Source organism: Diorhabda sublineata, chromosome 7 (assembly GCF_026230105.1).
Source record: "Diorhabda sublineata isolate icDioSubl1.1 chromosome 7, icDioSubl1.1, whole genome shotgun sequence".
NCBI classification, from domain to species: Eukaryota; Metazoa; Arthropoda; class Insecta; order Coleoptera; family Chrysomelidae; genus Diorhabda; species Diorhabda sublineata.
In genome coordinates, this window is record NC_079480.1 from 30560314 (window position 1) to 30583181 (window position 22868).

The 22868-nt window shown below is 31.8% G+C and overlaps 1 protein-coding gene across 1 annotated transcript; it reads left to right on the forward strand.

Annotated features, from left to right (window-relative positions):
- The first annotated feature begins 1261 nt into the window (after positions 1 to 1261).
- On the forward strand, positions 1262 to 13339 carry LOC130447126 (uncharacterized). The gene is made up of 4 exons (XM_056783783.1): positions 1262 to 1379; positions 7046 to 7228; positions 10503 to 10682; positions 13287 to 13339. Exons 1-4 carry the CDS (start codon positions 1322 to 1324, stop codon positions 13337 to 13339), a joined length of 474 nt encoding a protein of 157 aa, XP_056639761.1. The 5' UTR covers positions 1262 to 1321.
- Positions 13340 to 22868: the final 9529 nt, after the last annotated feature.

Consider the following 22868-nt stretch of genomic DNA (forward strand, 5'->3'; position numbering starts at 1 on the left):
CTTAAAATTTTTGGACCACCTAAAATTGGTGACTGTCTCACTGTCTCAATTAAAGTAACGTTAATCTAAGTGAAACTTTTCGACAAATCAGTAAAAACGGAGATAAGTTTTAAAGAGACTTCTAAAATATTTCAGCTTCGACGAACTGAATCTATCTACTTACGTTTGTTTCGGTATCTTAAGTCATACAGAGGTACAACATCTTATCTCATTGTTTAATGCAGAGGCAGAAAAGTGCTTGGGATGTACTAGAGCTTTATCAAAAAATAGTGTAAAAGCAGTTCTTTTTTATTTCTCATTAGAACATAGCTTACGAACAAAACAATCCAATTATTTATTGAATTGAATTGAAATGTCATCTTCTTCCGTTGTTTACGGAGGATATTTTTTGAACTTGGAAGAGCATTCCAAGATTCTGCTTCATATCATCACATTTATCTATCGATAATTTCGTTCCTTGTGTTTACTGCTATCACATATACCAAGATTTTTAGAAATCCCCAGAAAAATGAATCTATTGCATTTGCAAAGACATGTGGTTCACAACATCTTCACAACATTTTTGATTATAAGTGGATTGGTCGGGGAGGTCCATTCGCATGACCACCACCAGAGCCGGACTTAGAGTCATCGTGGCCCCCGGGCTAAAAAAACTTAAGGGGCCTATGTACGGCGGGCGTTTTACGTGAATTCTTACATCTAGATGATTTTACGGAACTTTTAAAATGATTGCGCATAAAAAAATTTATGTTGATTCTGAACATTGCCTATGGATGTATTTATTCGCTTGCATTCATATGTTTGAAAATTAATCATATGGCTCGTCGCGAGGCCCCCCCGCAGCTGGGGCCCCCGGCGCACGCCCGGGTTGGCCCATGCCTAAGTCCGGTTCTGACCACCACGTTCCCTTGATTTAAATTGCTTCTATTAATCTTCACACTAATCGATGAATTTAAAACCTACCGGCAGCTATAAGTAATATTTATGTTAGAAATTTATTTTGCGGGCTAAATGTTTCTGTCTTCTAGTGAAAATTGATTATGTGAAAATATATTGTTTAAAAAGATATTGCTTCAATGTTGTTATAAGTTTTGAACGAATAAGTTCTACTGTAATTGCAGGAAATATACAATAAAACGAGTCTAAAGAAATCTACACATTTTATTTAAATATTAATGAAAGTTGGTGTTTGCGGTTGTAGATGAATCAACTGCCTTGTGAGATAATAATTTATGCTATGTATAAGTTAGTACACTTTTAAAAACAAATAGAAGACTATTAAACTTCGTATCGTCACTAACTCATTTTCAATTTAATTAAAATGAACGTAGAAAGGTGCTGGTTAATTGTATCTTTCATAATGGTTTTCACAAATTTGGGTAAGTCTAAAACATTTTTTTCTACATTTAAATATTTTCTACGGTTATATTTTTTACCTTATTATTTATCTAGTAGAAAATTGTTTCTACTTTGTATTTGTCTTATTATCTATTAAAAAAAACCTTTAGCTCAAGATCTTTCAGTGAAAACGATACAAGTAATTAAATGAATGCTGTTTTTTCAAGATTGTAAAATAGCCGTTATGGAAAGTTATAATAAATATAATGAAATTGCATAAGAAGTAAATCGAGACTCCTGTCGATTAAAAACCATACCTTAAATTTCTAACTTTCATTGTATTGGGTTATTATCTACTTTTTCTCTTTTAAGATCCTTGGGTCTTCCATGAGTTTTAGTTCTACCACGTTGTCTGGTGCGTGTCCCATATTGATTTCTGTTAATAACCTAACGTTTATATATCTTACACAGTATTTTTTGGACAATCACACTCACTCACTGCATTTGATGTTTTTCTTAGTACCGCTAAGAATTTTCGTTGAATAATAGTTAATTAGTCTATATTCTCTATTGTTACAAATTTCGATCTATGAGTCTTTTGGTCCTTATTCAGTTTCTCTTATCCGTTTTTGTTTCTATTTTTCAACCTTTTCTCTCTCCCGTATGAGCAGATCGATTGGTGATGCTCCTGCTGTGAAACCGACAGTTGAGATTATACACTGATATGATCCTCAATGTAACCAATCGCTGTACTTATTGCAGCATCTTCTTGGCTTTTTTAATTTAGAAGCATTTCACTTTGTAAAGTGAACCACTGATTCCAGGACTTTCCTTTTGACATATTCTGGTCCTCTGACATTTGGTATCTCGCGCCATAGTATGTCCACGGTAGTTTATCCCTTTTTTATTGCTTCTATTTATTTTATTGTACATGATTTATGAATGATAATCTCTTGTTAAGTTACATTCCCGAGTATTTTAATGGAGTTTATGTTTCTAGGACCTAAAAATTGATCTATCACTGCATTGATATGAATTGAAATAGTTTCTCTCATATCTTTGGTTTGGATTATATTGGTAACTCTACGCAAAAAAAAAATTTCACTAAGTTATCTTTAATGAAACTTTTCTCATTTACCATGATTAATGACTTAGTAACTAAAAAGTTAACAACTTAACCTAAATGGAGGAGCCCGTGCTCCTCAACTAGGCGTAATTTTCTCACTAGGTCTTGGAAGATTTGAAGATCTACTTCGCGTATTTTTCTAAAAATTCTACGTGGTTATTGTTCTTCATTTTCAGCTTGCCACCTCCATCATACAGTTTACTAGGTAAAAAGTTGGCCACAAATCTTTAATTGAACGGGCTTGAGGTAAATTACGAGAATTATCTTGTTTTTCAGAACCTACAGCTTCCCTCTTAATCTACCCACGTAAGGTTTGGATAACCTTCTTGTCGAAATCGCACACAAGGCAGAACTTTATCAACGAATTTTGCATTTTCTTCATATTTTACATTGTTACGATACTTTTTTTATATTGTTTGTATGAAAACCATCATTTCCTTTAATTGACTCCCATACGCAAAATATATTAGTTGACCACAGCATCGTGGTATCCGTGCTAATTGGTTTGAGGTATATTTAAGACACTTTAGTCTTTTTTGGTATTTTTACAATTTCTTGCTAATTTCCGCATTACGGTACTCTTTGAGTATGGTTAGGACTCTGTCTTTTACTTTTCTTACCAGTCTTTCTGCTCTTTCTCGGGTAAATGCGGGACGGGACGTTCAGACATTCGGCTATAGCACGATAAATGCTTCTCTGTAAAATATTTTCGTTTTGAAAAATGCGAAGTTAGGTTTAGGGATCTGTCCAACCCAATGTATAAATGCTTTTCCATATTTCCAACATATAAGTCATTTCAATGCAACTGACATAATAAAGGTCTTTGTTGTAAAAACTCTGCTGGTATATTAGGTTTTTTGAAACATTACAGAAGCAAGTTTTCTTTTTGCATATATTTTTTTGATAAAACAAAAACACTTGTACTTGGTTATGCTCACAACGACAGTTGACAACATATACAGAATAGCAAGGTGTTGCCAATTTTATAAAGATAAAAGTACTCAAGAATCATGTGATATTGTATTATCACAACCTATTTATAGACTCTTAAATTCTGTGCCAAATCTATTGTGATATTCGAGGATCGAGAATTTTTAGCCTACTATAGAACAAAATTTCAACGTCAAAATATTTTATCACTCAACATATTCTCCTCTAAATTGGATACATTTATTACAGCGAACCTGAAACGTTTCTACACCTTTCAAAAAAAAATGTTTCTTCTTGCTCTCTAAACCAGACCTCTACAGCTTTTATTACCTCTTCGTTGGTAGGAAATTTACGACCTTTTCAACTTTTTTTTAGTTGAAGAAAGAGATGATAGTCAGACGGAGCCAAATCTGGTGAATAGGGGTGTGTTCTAGTAATTCAAACCCCAAATCACGATTTTTTGCATGGCAACATGAGATTTATGTGCAGGGGCGTTGTCCTGCAAAAAAAACACCTTTGGATAGCTTTCCGCGTCTTTTTCGCATAGAGTGGTCATGATTATTTCATGGCAATCCGAATAAACTGAAGCAAGAACTTTTCGAGCATATTTTTGGGCACAAAACTTCTTAGGTCTTGGAGAACCAGAGTTTCTGGATCGTAGAAATGTATCCAAGCCTCATTCATAGTAACAATTCGGTTTAAGAAGTCTACATAGTTTTCAAATCGAGCACAGATCGAACGCGATGCTTCTACCCTTGCTCGCTTTTGGTCAACATTCAAACATTTGGGGATCCATTTTACAGCAATTTTTCTCATGTCCAAATTAACGTGAACTATATGATAACGCGTTCGTATGAAATATTTAGTGCTTCAGATATCTGTTTTAGCCCAAATCGACGGTTTGATAAAATCATGTCATGAGCTGCATCGATATTTTCGGGAACTGACACAGAAACTGGCCTTCGTGATCGGTCATCATCTTGAATGGAAAATTTACCACTTTTGAAGCTTGCAGTCCAATTTTTCGGTCGCATACGAAGAACATTGATCACCAAGGGTATTAAGCATATCTTCGTAAATCTGCTTACCTCTCAACCCTTTTAAATACAGGTACTTGATGATGGCTCGATATTCCAATTTTTGCGACTTTCACAATTTCGGTGGACATCTTTTTTCTTTTAATTTATTGCGTAACTCTAGTTTACTTTTTTGACGTCAAACTTCACACTTACACTTCTAATAAGTTATTGTTCGTTGCTATGGTAACGCAATATTTTGTTTACGCATGGAACTGGTCTAGACTAACTAGATATCAATACATCCTCTGAGGTTATATTTTCATTGAATTTTTAGCGCATTTTCTACAAAAAAAATGCACAGCGATATTTCCTCACGTGAAGCATAATAGCTCTGATTTTCTTAAGTGAATTCCTATATAGTGGGAGATGTACCGAAGTGAAAGAAATTTTGGGAATTATTAGGAAAAAACTAATCAAATTAACGAAAATGTGACCCCATAGATCCTATTGGCCAAATGACATGAATTGGCGTAAATCGACGTCAATAGACACCATAAAGCAGTAAACAGAATGAACGCGAGCATGATGCGGTTCAGGCGTTCATAATTGTGAAATATAGTTAACAATCTTTCTACTTTTTAGTTCACTATTCTAGTGTAGTTTCTAGTTGCAGATATCCTGAAAAATGACTTGTCTGTGTTGGCCGGATACAAAGAAACTAAAATTTAAGAATCATTTTCCCATTTGAGAATTCCATGACAAAATTGTTGATTAACTTCCTGATCTAATCGACAATCAGGTTTTCTTATTGAATGTTCTGTTGAGTTTCTGCTCAATAAGTTCAAAGGTTGATTATATAAACCCCGATTCATTCTTCTGTGTTTTAAAAATTCATCTGGATCTATTTCGTTTATTTTATAATATATATTGTAGTGAAGTAACTGTAGATAGTAATTCTACTCAAATTTGGGGGTTTCACCCACCAACGTTGTGTCAAATGACTCTTTGTATATATTCTACTACATTTCCTACAGTAAAGTAAGTATATAATAGAATAATAGATTATAAATTCACAGTTCAAGTTTTTTTATATACCTACATGCAGTTTTATTATTATGTTTACTAGCGAACCAGCGTCATATTCGCGCTCATTCTATGCATTGCTTAAAATATCAATTAACATCAATAAGGTTTGACAGCATCAAGTTCATTAGAAATAACTAAATTGATAAATTTATGGAATGAAAATACCCCTGAATGGCTGCAATGGAAATTCTATCACATAACCGCTTGAATGACTTTTTTTGTATCGAATCAAACAACGATGGCTGTGTAACAAATCGAGTGGATTGTAAATCTTTATTCAGCAAGACTTACCAAGGTGGTTTAAGAATTTGTACTAAAATTAAATTAAATAAAATTGATGTCAAAAAGGAGCCCAAATAATAAAATCAATTTAATCATAGTGATAAATCGCCACTGGATATCCGAAAATCATCACTGGTATGATAATATGCCTATTGGAAAAAGTATGATTCAAAGAGATTGGCTTGAATACCCAGGAAAAAAATCACTTATCACGCCATAGATCGACCGCGGATGAACGATTGGCCAAAAGTGGTATACAAGAGCAAGAGCTTTTAAAAATGACCGGTCACAACAATACCAACTTAATAAAACCCTACTTGAATATTGACTAAGAACATCATAATCAAATTATTAACAGCATGTGTATTGCTTTGTTTTATAAATTAAGATTTTATATTTATGACTGCTAAGGGTAAAAATATGCGCTATTGTCTTTTTCACTTGTTTTATTTATCACGTATATGTTGCTTTCGCGGAAACATTGGTATTATTATTATTATTATTATTATTATTATTATTATTATTATTATTATTATTATTATTATTATTATTATTATTATTATTATCATACATACTATTATACTTGTCATTATGAACATCGGTTGGCATTAACTATTGTGGCTGAGGAATACGTCATAAATTCCGAAAAGAATAAGACATACGTGTGTGACTATTAAATAACGAGACTGGTGATATTATGTATAAATATTCATTATCACCTTCAGTATATACCTTTCACCTATCTCTACATCTCTCCATCTGAATCTTCCATTGTTTGAAACAGTGCAGGTCTTTTTCCGTCAGTTCTTTCAGAACGCGCGCCTCTTTGTGAGAATGTGAGGATTTTAGGCACACACTTATCGCATGTGAACATTTTCATCTAAAATTTGCCGCACGCATTTTTTCTCAATTCCTATAGATTCAGCAGTCACGTGGAAGAGCGCTACGAACGTGCCACTTAAAAACATATGGACGCGACAAATATTCTTTGTTATACACTTGTTTCAGTTACGGTTTTTCATATGAAATTCCACAACAATCCATATTGTTAAGTAAATCATTTTTACAGAAAAACAAAACCCAGCCTCTATACAAGTTCTATAATCCGTGGATATGAGCGATAGTTATTATTTTATTATCTGTTTGTATGACCTACATTACTACTCTGCGAAACGGAAAACAACTACTTTTCTATATATATACATCGACAGCTAAGTAAATTACATTCTTCATTGAACGCAAGTAAAATTATTATTTTTTACAGTGAATGGATTGAAATGTTTCGAATGTACTTTGTCAGACATAAATTGTGCAAATCCAATCAGCAATAACGTGTCAATAGTAAACTGCCGTTTATCCATATTCACAATTCATCCAGAAAATCTTCAATCTCGGTTAAGAGGAATATTTGAAGATGCGAATTTTCAGTGTTTGACAACGATTGAAAGTGAGTTTATAGCTTATTTTTTCAATAATTTTCATTACAACCAAGTGACAATGAAAGTTTTCATCCAATTCAATGTTTCATAAATACAAGGTGGGCTATCATTTCTTTTAATTTTGTAAACGAATTAGTGCAGGAACCGTGCAGGAAGAAGGAATCGCTTCAAGGGAAAATAACGCAACTAGCACGGAGGACGGTAGGAACAAGAGTATGAGATAGTGGCGCAAGTAAAAGAGTCCATGTGGATGATACAAGTTGTTTACCCTCAAGATATACTCCGGCATTGAAGATGGAAACGAAATAATATCATTGATAATGACATTGTTACATCTCTCAAAAAAACTATAACCTAAAATAGACATGCTCCTAAAAAACACACAAGCATTGAGATTTCGAACAGAAGAAATACGAAATGAATGAGTGAATTGAAAGAAGACAAAATTCAGGAAAAGGATTACATAGTACAAATCATTAAAACAGAAATTGCAGTATATGTTATGTCAATAATTTGTTTTTTAATTCAGCCATACCTAACATCTAGAATACCTAAAATAAGAATAGCTTTTCAAAAAAGTGCTTCTGAATCAGTAGGGTATTTAATAGAATAAAAATAACCTTTTACCCCAAAGTTTACGTCGACCTACCCTATTGATGCTTTTTAGGTCTTAATTTAGTTTTGATCTCAGCCTATCCCTTCTTCTTCTATACCATGGATACCACTGTAACATTACCGAAGCTACTGCTCTCGAGACATTTTATTTTTTGTGCTTTTATTGTTATAACTATGTATTTTTCTTTAAGTTCCTCGTTTATTTAATAATTTATCTGCTGTCTGGATTCATTTCCATCAAACTTCATTGGTCCTAGTTTTGTTAATATTTTCTTCATTTCCGCTATGCTTAAGTCGTCTTCTTGTCTCGTGATAACCAAAAATGACATAAAACTAGTGGTCGGTATTTTGATAGGTCACTGTCTCGTCAAATATCACCCTAAGATGATCGCCATGGCAGAGCATTTACTCTCCGAATATCCTACCCATTTCATCAAAAGGCCTAAGTACCTCGAGAAAGTAGTGCTAATACCCTGGAAAGTGGGACAAAAAGATCCCAGAAAATAGTCTCCTTTTGAAAAAGTCTACGTATTTTGGAAACAGAACAACGAGTCTTATACAAAATATCTTCTAGGTATAGGTATAGGTAAGAATCTACAACCTCACTTCAATGTCTAGTACATACTATATTTCTCGTGAAAATATACTGATATATCAGCATAAAACGATTACAACCACTGTAAGTCGTTTGTATTTTGCTTACATTGGTACAAAATTCTAGATCAAGAGAAAATGTGAAAGCCTCATACATAGTGTTGGCACACGTAGTTGTTGAAGTTTTGATCTGGTTATGATATATCGAGACCAAAAAAATACTTAAATATTCTCTCAACATAAAGAACTATTTCAATACCAGGTCAAAATAAAAAGAAAAAATTGCCTTTCCTCAGACGTTCTACATATAGTTTGAAGAATGGCGTCTCTTCATTTACAGAAGTTTAGATATTTTATCCACGTCTGTTGTATATTCGTTAATGTGTCTATTAATCATTGCTGTCAGAAACTCTCTTGATTGAGCTATATAACAAAGTTTTGTAACAAAAATTAGTTTTTATAATTTTATAATGTAATATATTGTTAAATATTTTCAATTTAACTCTGTACAAATGAAAGAAACTTTCCTAGACCAGATTTGAACCCGGAATCTGCTGTTTGAAAGCACGGTTTTGAAACAATTTATAAATTGAAATACCTTTATCAAAATATAACTGGACACTAACAATTATATTCATGAATATCAAAATAGAAATTTGTTGTAACAAAAATAATAATTTTTCCTTTGTTTTAACATTTCTAAAAATTCTCTTTTCAGTGTATTAGATTTCGTTCTAATGATATTTCGTGGTTCGCTAATGCAGTTTTATTTTCAGTCTATTTTCTAAATACTGAGATGTTTGCCCTATATAGACAGCGTTATATCACTTACTAATACTACTTTTTCTGATTTTGTGTGTTTTATATTTTAGTACAGTGACAAATTTGGATAATGTATTATGTCCTCTATGACTTATATTTATTGAAATAATTCGCTAGTCGTTGGAAAAGTCCTTGTACATATGATAAGCAGATATGTTTCAGGTTTTGATATTTAGTTTCTGTTTTGTTTTTTGATTGATTGTAGTATTCCTTGTATCATTCCTTATTTGAATATGTTATTCATCGTTTTCTCTGGGTAATAATTTAAAAAAAATCTCATTTAAAATGAGACCTAAAATCAAGACGGTTTATAAGCATGGAAAATAGATACCAAAGAAGATAGGACACTCATATGATGCCCGACTACTGCCGGGGTATCATGTGAGATTAATTGAGTCAAAGCAAATAAAAAATATATATTTTGTAAAAATTATTTTCTATGACTATCACGAGAATTGTAGCCGATATAAAAAAATCGATTTTATTTTTGATATCACTATGTAACACATGCTTAAATTCAGATATAAAATTCCGGGTACCAAAATAGTAGTATGCCATAGTTATTTGAGATTAATACTTTTGAGACAATCAAAACTATAAAATACGATTTAGAGCACTTTTATCCCAACATTTCTCCATTTCTAAAATGTCAAAAAATTATTTATAGTGATCCGGGTTTAAAGTTAGATAAATTCGAGCAAACGGACTTGGAGAATCTATTATTCCTTATTACATATACATATGAATAATGTGATAATGTAACCGCATTATCAAAGGAATTTTTATCTTTATATCCTGTGCATAAGGAAATCAGGGTTATCTGTACATTAACATTTCCTATAAACTCTTAACAATAATCACAAACATTTTAAATAGAAATTAGTTTATTTATTATTGTCTTACTATGGGAACAAATATTTGACAACCAGAATAGTAATCATACACATTATGATGAATGAAATCGCTAAGTTTTTTGTTTCCTGAATAGATTTGAGCACCATATTCCAATTAGTGAGTGTCTGTCAGATATATGTTTGTTAGGCGATATTAAGCAACGAGTTTGCTTCAAATCTTGTATCCAATTGAATGACGGCTACGGAATCATTGATAATGTTTCAGAAAATAATAAGAACACTATAAATGGAATAAATAATAGCACCTCATTCAATCAGTACATCAGCTTACATGATTCTGTTCCACTTTATTATATATTACGGCTTGTTCAATAATATGCTATTATTTTTATTTTAGGAATGTCTGGGAAGCTCTATTATACTAGAAGATGTGCCTTAAAGTCAGAAAAGACAATTTGTGATCACATTTCAATGATGGACAAGGAATCTCGAATGGAAAAATGTTCGTTATGTGAAAAAGACTACTGCAATTCGTCCACGTCGTTAACATTAAGCTCAATCTATTTTCAATTATTGTGTTTAATTTTTATGTACAAATAAATTGTTTAATTTAATGTAGATTTTTATTCCATTGATAATCTTCATAATGCTCTTTCTTCGTTTTTGTTTTGAATTGAATTTTTTATGACGATGATTTGTTCTCTATTTCTCCTGGAAATATTATTTCTGTACTTTTCTTAAGCGAAATACGGTCTTACTTAAATAAATTATTTAAGTAAGTTAAGTGATAGTGATAAGTGAATTATTATAAGTTAGTTATGTGTAGTGTATATTGTTTAAATAAATGATTTAAGTGAGTTAAGTGATAGTGATAAGTGAATTATTATAAGTTAGTTATGTGTAGTGTATATTGTTTAAATAAATGATTTAAGTGAGTTAAGTGATAGTGATAAGCGAATTATTATAAGTTAGTTATGTGTAGTGTATATTGTTTAAATAAATGATTTAAGTGAGTTAAGTGATAGTGATAAGCGAATTATTATAAGTTAGTTATGTGTAGTGTATATTGTTTAAATAAATGATTTAAGTGAGTTAAGTGATAGTGATAAGCGAATTATTATAAGTTAGTTATGTGTAATGTATATTGTTTAAATAAATGATTTAAGTGAGTTAAGTGATAGTGATAAGCGAATTATTATAAGTTAGTTATGTGTAGTGTATATTGTTTAAATAAATGATTTAAGTGAGTTAAGTGATAGTGATAAGCGAATTATTATAAGTTAGTTATGTGTAGTGTATATTGTTTAAATAAATGATTTAAGTGAGTTAAGTGATAGTGATAAGTGAATTATTATAAGTTAGTTATGTGTAGTGTATATTGTTTAAATAAATGATTTAAGTGAGTTAAGTGATAGTGATAAGTGAATTATTATAAGTTAGTTATGTGTAGTGTATATTGTTTAAATAAATTAAGAACGTAAGAGACAGTGTCTATTAATTCAGCCCTCGAATAGTAATCGTACAAATTAATTAGAAAAACATTACATTACTCACTGTTTTTTGTTTTAGTTTATAATTTTAGTTAAAGAACTCGTAATTTATAACATTTGTTTAAATTGATACATTATTAAGTGATATGTTTCTATGGTTATTCTGCTTGATAAGATTTGATCATTCGCTAAAAATTGAACAGAAATTCATTGTTGCGTATGTCGTTTTCATTGGTTATTTATGTAGTATGAAAATAAATCATTTATTGCATTAAAATATTATAAGTGGTGCAATATTCAATACGAATCCCTAAATGTGTTGTGTAAACACTATAGCCAATTAAAATGTATAGTCATTTCGCAAATCACCCTGTAAATTAATGAATAAGAAGTCTCCACATATGAAAGTAAAGTTCCTCATGAATCTCCCTGTTTAATCATACATACGAATTTTAAATATGAAACTGAAAAATTAACCCGGTTTATATGTCAAAACGCTAGAATTCGTAAGACACATAAAAATAAACGTAATTGACTGATGAATAAGAATTGCTTTGACCGTGGTAGAAAACTACAGATCGCATGAAGAGGCGCCAAACTTAACTTTTATAAAGGTAAAGAGAGAATTCACCAAAAATAAGAGCCTGGAGCAGCCACCGGTTTTTGAAACAATGCAAATTAGTATCTAAATTTTATGTTTGTATAGCTTGACTACCTTCAGAACCTAATATTTATTCTGAATACTTTTTTCTCGTGTACTTTGTATGCATCATATTATAAAACAAGAAAATATTCTATAATGAAAACGAACAGCACAGAATACTAAAATTATTGAAATAGAATGAATCCGATTTGAAAATACTACTCATGAAATAACGAATTATGCAAATATCTTTAAGAAAAACCCGCAGCTTCATAAATCGAAGTATTAGTATAAAAAGTTATGTACACTTTTAGGAGATTGGTAATAAGGAAAAAAAACGAATCCGCATTGTTAATGAATTCAGTCTAACTTTCTATTTTTATAATAATTATTATATATTCTAATAAAATAAAAGACCAAACGATACAAAAAACAATAATGCTAGCATAGATATGCTCCATTTATTGGCTGAATTGCAAAGATCAGTATCGCAAGTTTTGCAACTGACAACTGGGCCAAGTAGTGATCCAACTGATTGTGTTATAGCTTCACAGATATCTAGACCGTTTACTTGCTTTGTCACACAACGTCTCATTGTGAAATTGTAATTTGTAGATGATAAACCTAAAAAAAAACGATAAAATTGGAAATTGATAGCTCAAAAGTAGCCTCACGCAGTAATAGAAAAAAAAATAGAATAAAGAATAATGTTGTGGGTGAGACAGAACAATTTATGATTGTTTGAAGTGGTAAAAAGCTTGCCTTTGGCAACTGTGCTAGAAAATGTTCAACATACAACAGGATTCAAACCACAACTCATGTCCTCATGTGCAGATCTTGCTCTGAAAAAAATTCAAAATTTTCAAAAGTTATTTTTTACTTGAAGAAAAGTGTTGCCGATAAAAGGAGTTGTTGAAAAACTATGTGCCTCACATTTACAGTAATAGTAGTAAAAGAAGTCAAGAAGATAAATAAAATTCAATACATTTATTTTAATGTGGATGAAACTACCGATTCTTGTGTATTGTAAATATAAATTTATTAATAGGTTCTAGGCAGGAAGACAAACCTAATGAATCCTATTTAATAGCAAGCCTATAGTTAGAGAAAAATGGACTTTTAGATATTTTATCCACGTCTATTGTATATTCGTTAATGTGTCTATTAATCATTGCTGTCAGAAACTCTCTTGATTGAGCTATATAACAAAGTTTTGTAACAAAAATTAGTTTTTATAATTTTATAATGTAATATATTGTTAAATATTTTCAATTTAACTCTGTACAAATGAAAGAAACTTTCCTAGACCAGATTTGAACCCGGAATCTGCTGTTTGAAAGCACGGAGCATTAACACTGAGCTATTAATTGTATTTGTCATACATGTTTTTCAACATACATTGGTTTTGAAACAATTTATAAATTGAAATACCTTTTGAAACAATTTATAAATTGAAGTATCTTTTGAAACAATATAAATTTGTCTCAAACCTATCAATATTATGGTGATTTTTGAGTTTCTTAATATTTTACACAAAATGAAAATGGATATAGAAAATAGAAGTAACTTCTTATTAACACCACCAAAAATTAGAGAAGCTGAAGAACATGAAGTTACCTCATTATGTCATATGAATTTTGAACTGGCAAATGGGATTATTATTAACTATAAAGCAATACCATGCTTTTGTAACATCAGATACTCAATGTTTAGTTTAATGTTGAAGACAGTACTGTTTATCAAAATGCATTACAATTTTGTAGTAAACAATATAAACAATTCTGAAAAATAGAAAATGTCTTAAATAGAATCCGTTAAAATTGTTGGAGGATTTAAAAAAATATTCAAAAATTCAAAAACTTTCAGGTGAAATTGGTAATTTAGTAAATAAAAAATGTTTAACCGTTTAAAAAAACAGTGGCTTCAAAACCATAAAGGAAATCTACAACATTTTGAATGGAAACTTTGAAATTGATGTAGGTATAGAGTTTTCAGGTTTGAGTTACTCTAAATATATTACAATTACTTCAGCAGATATTGAAAAAAACTTATTCGAATTGTAAAAATATATTGTTAGATAAAAGGTTAACTTTCTGGATATTTTAGTTGGAAAAATACATTGCCGTAAATTATAATAGAAAATTGAGTTGAGAAAATTTGCAGCATTCTAAATAAATTAAATATAAAAAGTGTGCATTTTTGGAACTGCTTATTTTAAGTATATTTTTTCAAATTAGTTTTTCTAGTGCTAGTTTTAACAACAGCACGATGTGCCAACTACTTTTATCTGTACATCAGTGGTAAATTCTAGTTTTAACTAGGTATTTCTAGTTTTAACAAGGGCATTAGGTAAAAATTATTTTTAACTGGGGAAAACGAATTCTAACGAAAAATGCGTTCTAACTTTAACAATAAAGACTATAACTCCCAACATGATTAGAAATGTGTTAAGAATTTTGTAGTATAACGGAAACGTGTATTGAAAGAGTAGATGGGTACGTTGAGGCAATTGTGGTTTGATAATTCAAGAGCTTTTATCATTTTTTGTATGTATAGATAATAAATAAATGCATTTTACTAATGTAAAACTGTAACATAATAAATTTTGTTATGTGTATGGATTTTTTAAAACATCAACAAATTTCTGCAACAAAGAAGTTGGAAAACTAAAATAATATCCAATTTTTCATAGAAAATCAGTTTTATTTTCGTTATTAAAAAAAAATGTGTTTTGTTTTTTAGTGCAATTCATATTTTTTAACATTTTTTAACTAAAAAATTTTTAAATCGGTTGGTTGTATTTTAGTTTTTAAGCCATGGAGAGCTTTTCTAGAAGAATAACTTTTGTTCGTAATATTTCTAAGTTTCTATGGTGTAAACTTAGGTGGACACAATGAATTCATACAAATTTTCACATATAAATATTAATTTTAATAACTTATAATAAAACAACTTTCACCTCCCTGCCACAGTTGCTAAATTCTTATGAATATGTTAACATTGCACATTGCGGTGTATTTGCAGTGCAATAATTTTTGTGGCAATAATGTCCAGGTCATTAAAAGTTAAAGCATTACAATAAATTGGAAGGTGCATAATAATGTTCTCATATTTATCAACAAAATAATATTCAGGCCCATGATTTTGTAGAAAATTGTAAAAAAGTACTAATCTGCTACTGAACTGTATTTTCAAACAGGTTCATTCAAATATTATTAAATTTTTACTTTGAGGTCTGTTCGATTATCAAGTACAATTCGATAGAAGCTTCTATGCAATACTTCATCTTTCATACCATTTGCATTGATACGTGATCATAATTTTCAATCTTGTCCCTAGCAAACTGACGCTGACACTCGAAATCGAATGTCTGTAACTACAGCTGACTAATTTCATTCTTAGTTTGTTACACTTTAGTTTAGACTTGGAATTTCTGGAGCGTTGACGATTTTTATACTGAGCTACCCCAATATTTCGTTTTGATGTGATGTGGTGAATAGTATATTCAGTGTTTCTGTATACATTATCAGGTAATATCCTTTGAAACTTATACTTACTATTCACACTATACTTCACACAAACGTAATCATTGTCAGAAGAAGAGTATGCTGAGAACTTTTCGAATAGTTGAACGGTTTTTTCTTCCCATTCAGTTAAACCTGTAGATCTATAACTGCTAAGACTAGAACAATTCATAATAATCGCGTTTTTATAGTTGAAAGGATCATTACATGTAGAATCACTGCAGCTCCAACATTTTGACGTGCCAGTAACTGAAAAAATAGTAGATTACATTACACGGGCCGAAAGTTGAATTTCGTCTTTTCGCCTTTGGCTTCATGAGGTGCAGGACCACGATTTCAGCTTTTGATCCGTGTAGTTTATACGATTTTTCTTAATAGCCGGTGCAGGGACGAGATTATAATATTTACTCTCTGTGAGAAGTCCCCTCGAGTATTACACTATAAGGACCAAAAGTTGAATTTTTAGATGATACAGAAATAGATGCAATTACGTTGGAATTTCTGGAACCGTTGGTGGTTTCATACTGAATACACTATTTAAACAACCAACAGTACACTAACAATTTTTCTTCAATTTCAATAGCTGGTGTAATAGTGATGTAAACAACGTACTCAGTAGAAATAGATGAAAGTAAGCAACAACTATAACTAAAGCACTAAATAGAATACTGTGGAATACTGAAATAAAAAACAAAGAAAATTGAGAATCTATAGTGCGATTATTAGGAATACGTTGGTATTGGAAATGGATGCCTTAGGAAGAGCAAATATAACATCAAGGCTAGACCCTGTTAGAAACGTCACAACTAAAGAGTAAATTCACCTGAAAGAAACAATTATAGAACATATGGCGGAAAAGTGGTTAATTTTATACGGGCACGTGCAGAAAATGGGGGAGGAAAGATTGCCAGAAAAATAATAATGCGGATCTCACTGGAGTACAGCAATTAGGCATCGGACGTTTCAAGCCCAAATTCATATTTGATGATTTTTCTACCAGTTCACCCTTCTTAAAAATTGTTATATATAAGATTGCTGATGGTAGATGTAGGATAGTGGGATTAAAACCGGGTACGGACATCTAATATTGTAAATTTGGACGTCACGTATCGGAAGGCAGTTATGAACTATCAATAGTATAAGGTCTAGACAGCTTTTCAACATATAAGATTTGGTCCGTCGTTAAACTGTAGATCTCTTCTCTCTGTAGTAAATCAAAAATCACCCATGTCTGATGAACATAGTATATGAGGAAGAAGAAGCTGGTACAATTTTAATAGCACAATTTAAAATCATTCTGCAATCAATCAAAAAGTGGTTTTTGCTTTTGAGAGATCAAGCTATTGGTTTGGAATACTCTTTTGTTATTATATGCGTTTAAACAGGTACGATCTTGAAAATATTTTGTAATTATTTAAAAAATTTAAAAACTCACCGTCTCTTGCAATGTACAATAATAACAAAATTACTGCTTCTACAATAGATTTCATCTTTTTGATTTCACTCTTTGAATCTACTTTTTCAATTTCCAATATCTTATTGATGAGAGTTATGATGAATACAGTATTTATAAGGACGACCAACCCATCAATGGAAATTTTATGTGTTTTTTATGTTGTTATAAAATCTAGTACAACAATATCAGAGCGGATGTTTGTTTTCGATCAAATAGTGAATAAATAGTAAAATGTGCCGACCATAACCCTAGAAGTCGAGTGATTCATAGTGACAATAAGAAGCATTGGAAAAAAATGATATCATTTTTTCAGTGAAAGACTTATTACAGTCATCGGATTTCTAAAGAAATTATATTACTATAATGTCTCTCGGGTATATGTTCGTGAATAAAATTATTAATTTGATACTTAAAACTCAATTAAATTCCACTAGATTGAATCATAGCCGGTGCCGTTAGATGGAGTGCGGCTGTTTACCCGATAATAGTTTATAAAGCTTAATGGTATTCCACATTTCTCAATTGTTTGGATCTCGTTTTGAGGAAAAAGGTGGAACATTATATATATCGCAGAATAGAACTGCACAAATGTGGATTGGGGAAATAAATGCAAAGCCAAGACTCGATAGTCTGTCAACTATCAACGCATCCTATTACTACAAGTTAAAGTTCAGATGAGAATGTCCCATCCGGAAGTGTTCATCCTCCAGTACTATGCCAGACCTCACATAACTGCTGTAGTACCTAAGTAGTACCTGGTGGCAATTAATTAGAAAACGCTTGATGATCCACCTTAGAGTCAAGTTTTTTCACATATTTGAACCACTCAAACAAGCGATTTGACCCTCAAAGAAGCGATTTGAGACCAACCATTAAGTTTAAACATTCGTACGCAACTGGTTATATACCTTCCAGTTTCAGTCTACGAGAACCAAATGAGAAAATTGTCACAACGTTGAGAGAAATATATTAAAAATATTTTTTCTACGCCCATGTCTGTAAACGTCAAAATCATACTATCAACATTCCTTCTAAATGACATTTAACAATAACATGCACGTAATGAGATCTTATTACGTGCGTTTTGAGAAGAAAACTTAAACTTCTTGGTTTAATTAAATTACAATCAAATTTTTATTTACGTAAGACTTTATTTGGTCTATTTACACAAATTTAGTCAATTAAAAAACATAAAAAGTTTTAGCATTAGCGAGATATATTTAGGTTTGAAAGAGTGATGCCCCTAAATGTAGACAGCACATTATGCATTCTAAAGTAGCATGCATGAATGGGCGTAGAAAAAGTATAGTACGTTACACGAGCTGTAAGCCCATTATGCACTCATAAAATTTTTGACTTCGTGCGTAATGGGTTACTTACAACTCTTGTTATGTAATATTACATATTATATATATAATTATATAAAATAAATTTTGTTTAAACAAGATGTTCATTTATAATTGATTGTCCCGAGTATCATGTGCCTTGGAGCCTTCTACTCCTGTCTCGCTGTTAAAAATTACAAGCATCTCCTTTCTCAAGAAAAATAGACGATGCATTTAAAACTGACTGTAGTATATGTTGCACAGTTAATTCAAATCATGAATAAATCTAAAATCTTTCTTCTAATCAGTAGTTTGAAATCATTATCACTAACTATCCCTCAGTCCAAAACTATATTGGATGCTGCCTCTAACAATACTCCAAATTCATAGTCCAGCTTGTAAATGATCTCAAGCTTAGCCACGTACTCGTACATTATCTGATGTTTGAGAACGTCGTTGTGTCTTTTGCTACTATGACCGTCAAGTACATACTCACCGATTGGAAGAAAACGGTTAAATGCCTCAATTAAATCAAGAAAGTTTTATAGTTTTATTGTTTTTCACAATATTCTCCAATAAGATCGATATATTTTTGCATGGGCTGGACCAAATTCTCGAAGCATTGTTCCATTCTGATTTAATTACATCCAAAACATGTAATTTGGATGCATCAACTACTTTTTCAGGTGTATGAAAACGTTTATCTGTGGGAATAAGAAGAAATATTTTCAGTGCTGTAATAGTCTTATCATTTATATAATTTGAATGAAATCTAGCTAGTAGTTTATTATTTTATTTTCGTTTGCGTATAATAACAATGAATTTTGAAAGTTAAACGAGTCGCTGTATAATTAATTGTGAACTTGTTTGCTCACAAGATTCTCCTAGAGTTCGAAACAATGCCAAGGGTACATCAACAATTTTTTCCAGCTAACTGATTTTAAATGTGGTCGTATTATTTGCATAATAGAGATGGGAGTTTCGCTATAATCGTCATCTCGAGATTGAAATTTTGTTGATCAACTTTAAGTGAACACAGCAGCATTCCGCGCCATTACAAAACTGAAGCAATGATTACGTTTAAAAGCATAAATGACATCTTATTTATGTCCTATTCTTTTTGGTCACTTGATACTCCAATTGGTCTGCTGAAGAAGTTCCACTACGTCGCCCTGGGTCTGGAGAATTACAAATCACGAAGAACGTAGCTTAAGACTTTTGGCCATAGGTGAAAGATTTTCAACAACTTCAGTTGCAAATGATTGGATTAGAGCTGTAAGACCCAGAATATAATGCCATTTATTTAACTTACCTATCGTCCATTTTTATTCCTTTTTCCACTACTTCGTCGTCTTTGCTGAATTTCAGAATTCCGCAGGACCGGCTCCAGGGCGGAGATAAATTCGTATCAATAATATCAGTGTTGGTGAAATTAATAATAATTAAATGTCGATTCAATTTTGTTTTGAACTCTATACATGATCTGAATAATTCTAACAAAAATTCCTAATGAAATTGATAATATAATTGAGGAAATGGAGTCGTAATTCACACATGAACAAATGAAAAGTGATATGGAAGACATGACATCAGAAATAAAAAGAGAAATTGAGGATGTCAAAATGGAAACAAATAAGAAACGAAATGCTTCTGATAATAACGGAACAATAATATTTCTAGGAGAAAATACCTACTTAAATTAAAACAGGAGAACGTAAGAATAAAAAAAGAAAATGAACAAATATAAAACAGAAGAAGCAAAAATCGAAGAAGTTGTGAAAGATGTTTAAATGCGCATAGAAAGGATAGAAAAAGACGGAAAACACAATAATACAGTTATGAGCGGCTCATTGATAGATACAAAAAATCAAGAAATGCAGAAAGATCGTATGAAAAAATGTAGGGCCCAAAAATCTGCTTGTTCCAACTAGAAAGTGAAGAGAACAAAAAATTATGGAGAATGGAGAGAAAAACAAAAACTAATAAGAGATATTAAAACCGTTATACGGAAAAAGTAAAGAAATTATGTACTTGAAACATTAGAAAAGATGCAAGAGATTTGCAAGAAAGTATCGCCGCATTACAGAAAAAAAGATACGAGGAGAAAAGAATTATAGAAAATAAATAGCTTCCGGTAATATAATGCAAGGCCAATATGAAGTAGGATTCATGATTTTTGGAAACCGAGTAATTTTATAATGAAAAAGAGTGCCGATCATTCTTATCAACATTCAACAGTTCTAAATTTAAAACTAAAGTGATAATTATTATTTTATGGTGAAGTTATATTAAAAACCGCCAATGGCACAAGCTATTTTTGTTAATTTAATTTTATTTTTCAATTGTGCCAATTCGGTAAAAGAACCACATTCCCTTGAAACTAGATATCTTTTATACAGGGTTTGTCCGTAAAGTAATAGGACTGAGTCGATTTAAAAAAATTTATTGAGCCAATCGTTACAATTCTTTAAAAACTTTCAAAATAGGCTCCTTCTGCGTCGATGTAGCGCTGCCAGCGCGATTTCCAAGCATTGAAGCCGTCACGGAAGGCATTCTCCGGAATAGCCTTGAGAGCCGCGGTGCATGCTGCTTGGATCGATCCCCTCTGTCGTCTCGAAATGCTGGCTGCCTTTCATCAGCCTTTTCAGGCGAGAAAACAAAAAAAGTCCGGGGGAGCCACATCTGGGCTGTAGGGCGGCTGCGGAAGCGATGGAATGCCGGCCTTAGTCAGGTAGCTGTTCACAAGAAAGGTGGTGTGAGCCGGGGCGTTGTCGTGGTGCAGCTTCCAGTCTGCTGGTCTTGTCGGACCCGATTGACATCTGGGCAATCAAACGAATACTTAGTCGACGGTCTGTGTTCAAAACTTTGCGCACACGAGTCACATTGTCGGTGTTTGTCGAAGGTCTTCCAGCGCGGTCTTCATCGGCGACCTCTTCCCGACCCTACAAAAAGGCCTGGCACCACCGAAACACACCACTTCTTGCTAAAGCAACATCTGGGTAAGCCTGCTTGATCATATCAAACGTCTCTGTCGCAGATTTGCCGAGTTTCACACAGAATTTAATCGCATACCTCTGCTCTAACGAACGCTGCATTTTCGGCTTGCACAACTCACAGAAACACGTCGCGCGAAAATGCCTGTCCTGACTCTCCAGGTGCTCGGAGACAACTGACCAGCCGCTCGTTTGTTAGCTAGGAACGCCCTCTACCGAATCCAGTCAGTGCGCACACGCTCTGAAGTACAATCGCGGCGGAAGAACATCAGGCCTATTACTTTCCGGACAAACCCTGTAGATAACAAGAAATAGATCACAAAGAATAGACAATCAACTTGAAAACCTAGTCTCAAAAAAATTAAACTATTTCACCGTAGGTGACATCTAGATTAACAACTTACGAAAAAATACGTTGAAACAAAAATGCTGATTAACATTTTAGATAACGTATATTCCCATTGATACAAACTAAAAAAGGTGACAAATGTGTCGTGAAATTAGAGTACCGGATCGTATTACAAAATAACTCACTGAAAGCATATGTTTTTAACAAGGTCATGTTGGCAATATTTTATTTATAAGAGACAAATGACTCATAAAAAATCAACGGATTCGATTTCAAAATTTTCAGAACTATTCCAAATATGTAAACATAGATAAGAGTTTAATGTGTCGGCTGTTATAAGAAACCTATAATAAAACTCATGAATCATAAACAAATAATATGAGAACACTTTAGAAACATTCACATATCTTATCAAATAACACTAGTTTACAAAATTTAACATTTTGTCTGTTGCCCCCAATTTTTTGGTTGGTACTGTTCAGTTGTGACTTGTTTTTGTCAAATCTACCCTCAATTTTTTTTATCTACTCAAGTTATTTCGGTTTCATTTAAGCGTTAATTTTAATCTATAGCAGACTAGTGCAGGGTATAGTGGCGCATTCGTTTGCCAAATTGTTTTAAGACGTAATTTTTGTTAAAAATGTCCGGAGGTGTTCCTGATTTTAAAAGTATAAGATGACACTTGATATCTTTTTATGTTATTGTTTAAGCAACGAAAAACTGAATAAGCCAAAAAAAGCATTTTTTGCAATGAATTAATTTTTTTTATATTCTTTACAAAATCTCGAATGAATAAAGTCCTTACACCTATTATCGTATCTCCAACCCATTAATTGATTTGAATTTTTCTAAATTCAAAATCGGCGAAAATCTAATTTTCCTGAATTAAATAATATACCTAAAAAATTGAAATGTTGTAATTTTTTATCAAATATTTCGATTATCTTAAACAAATTAACCTAAATAGATTTGAAGAATTTTGT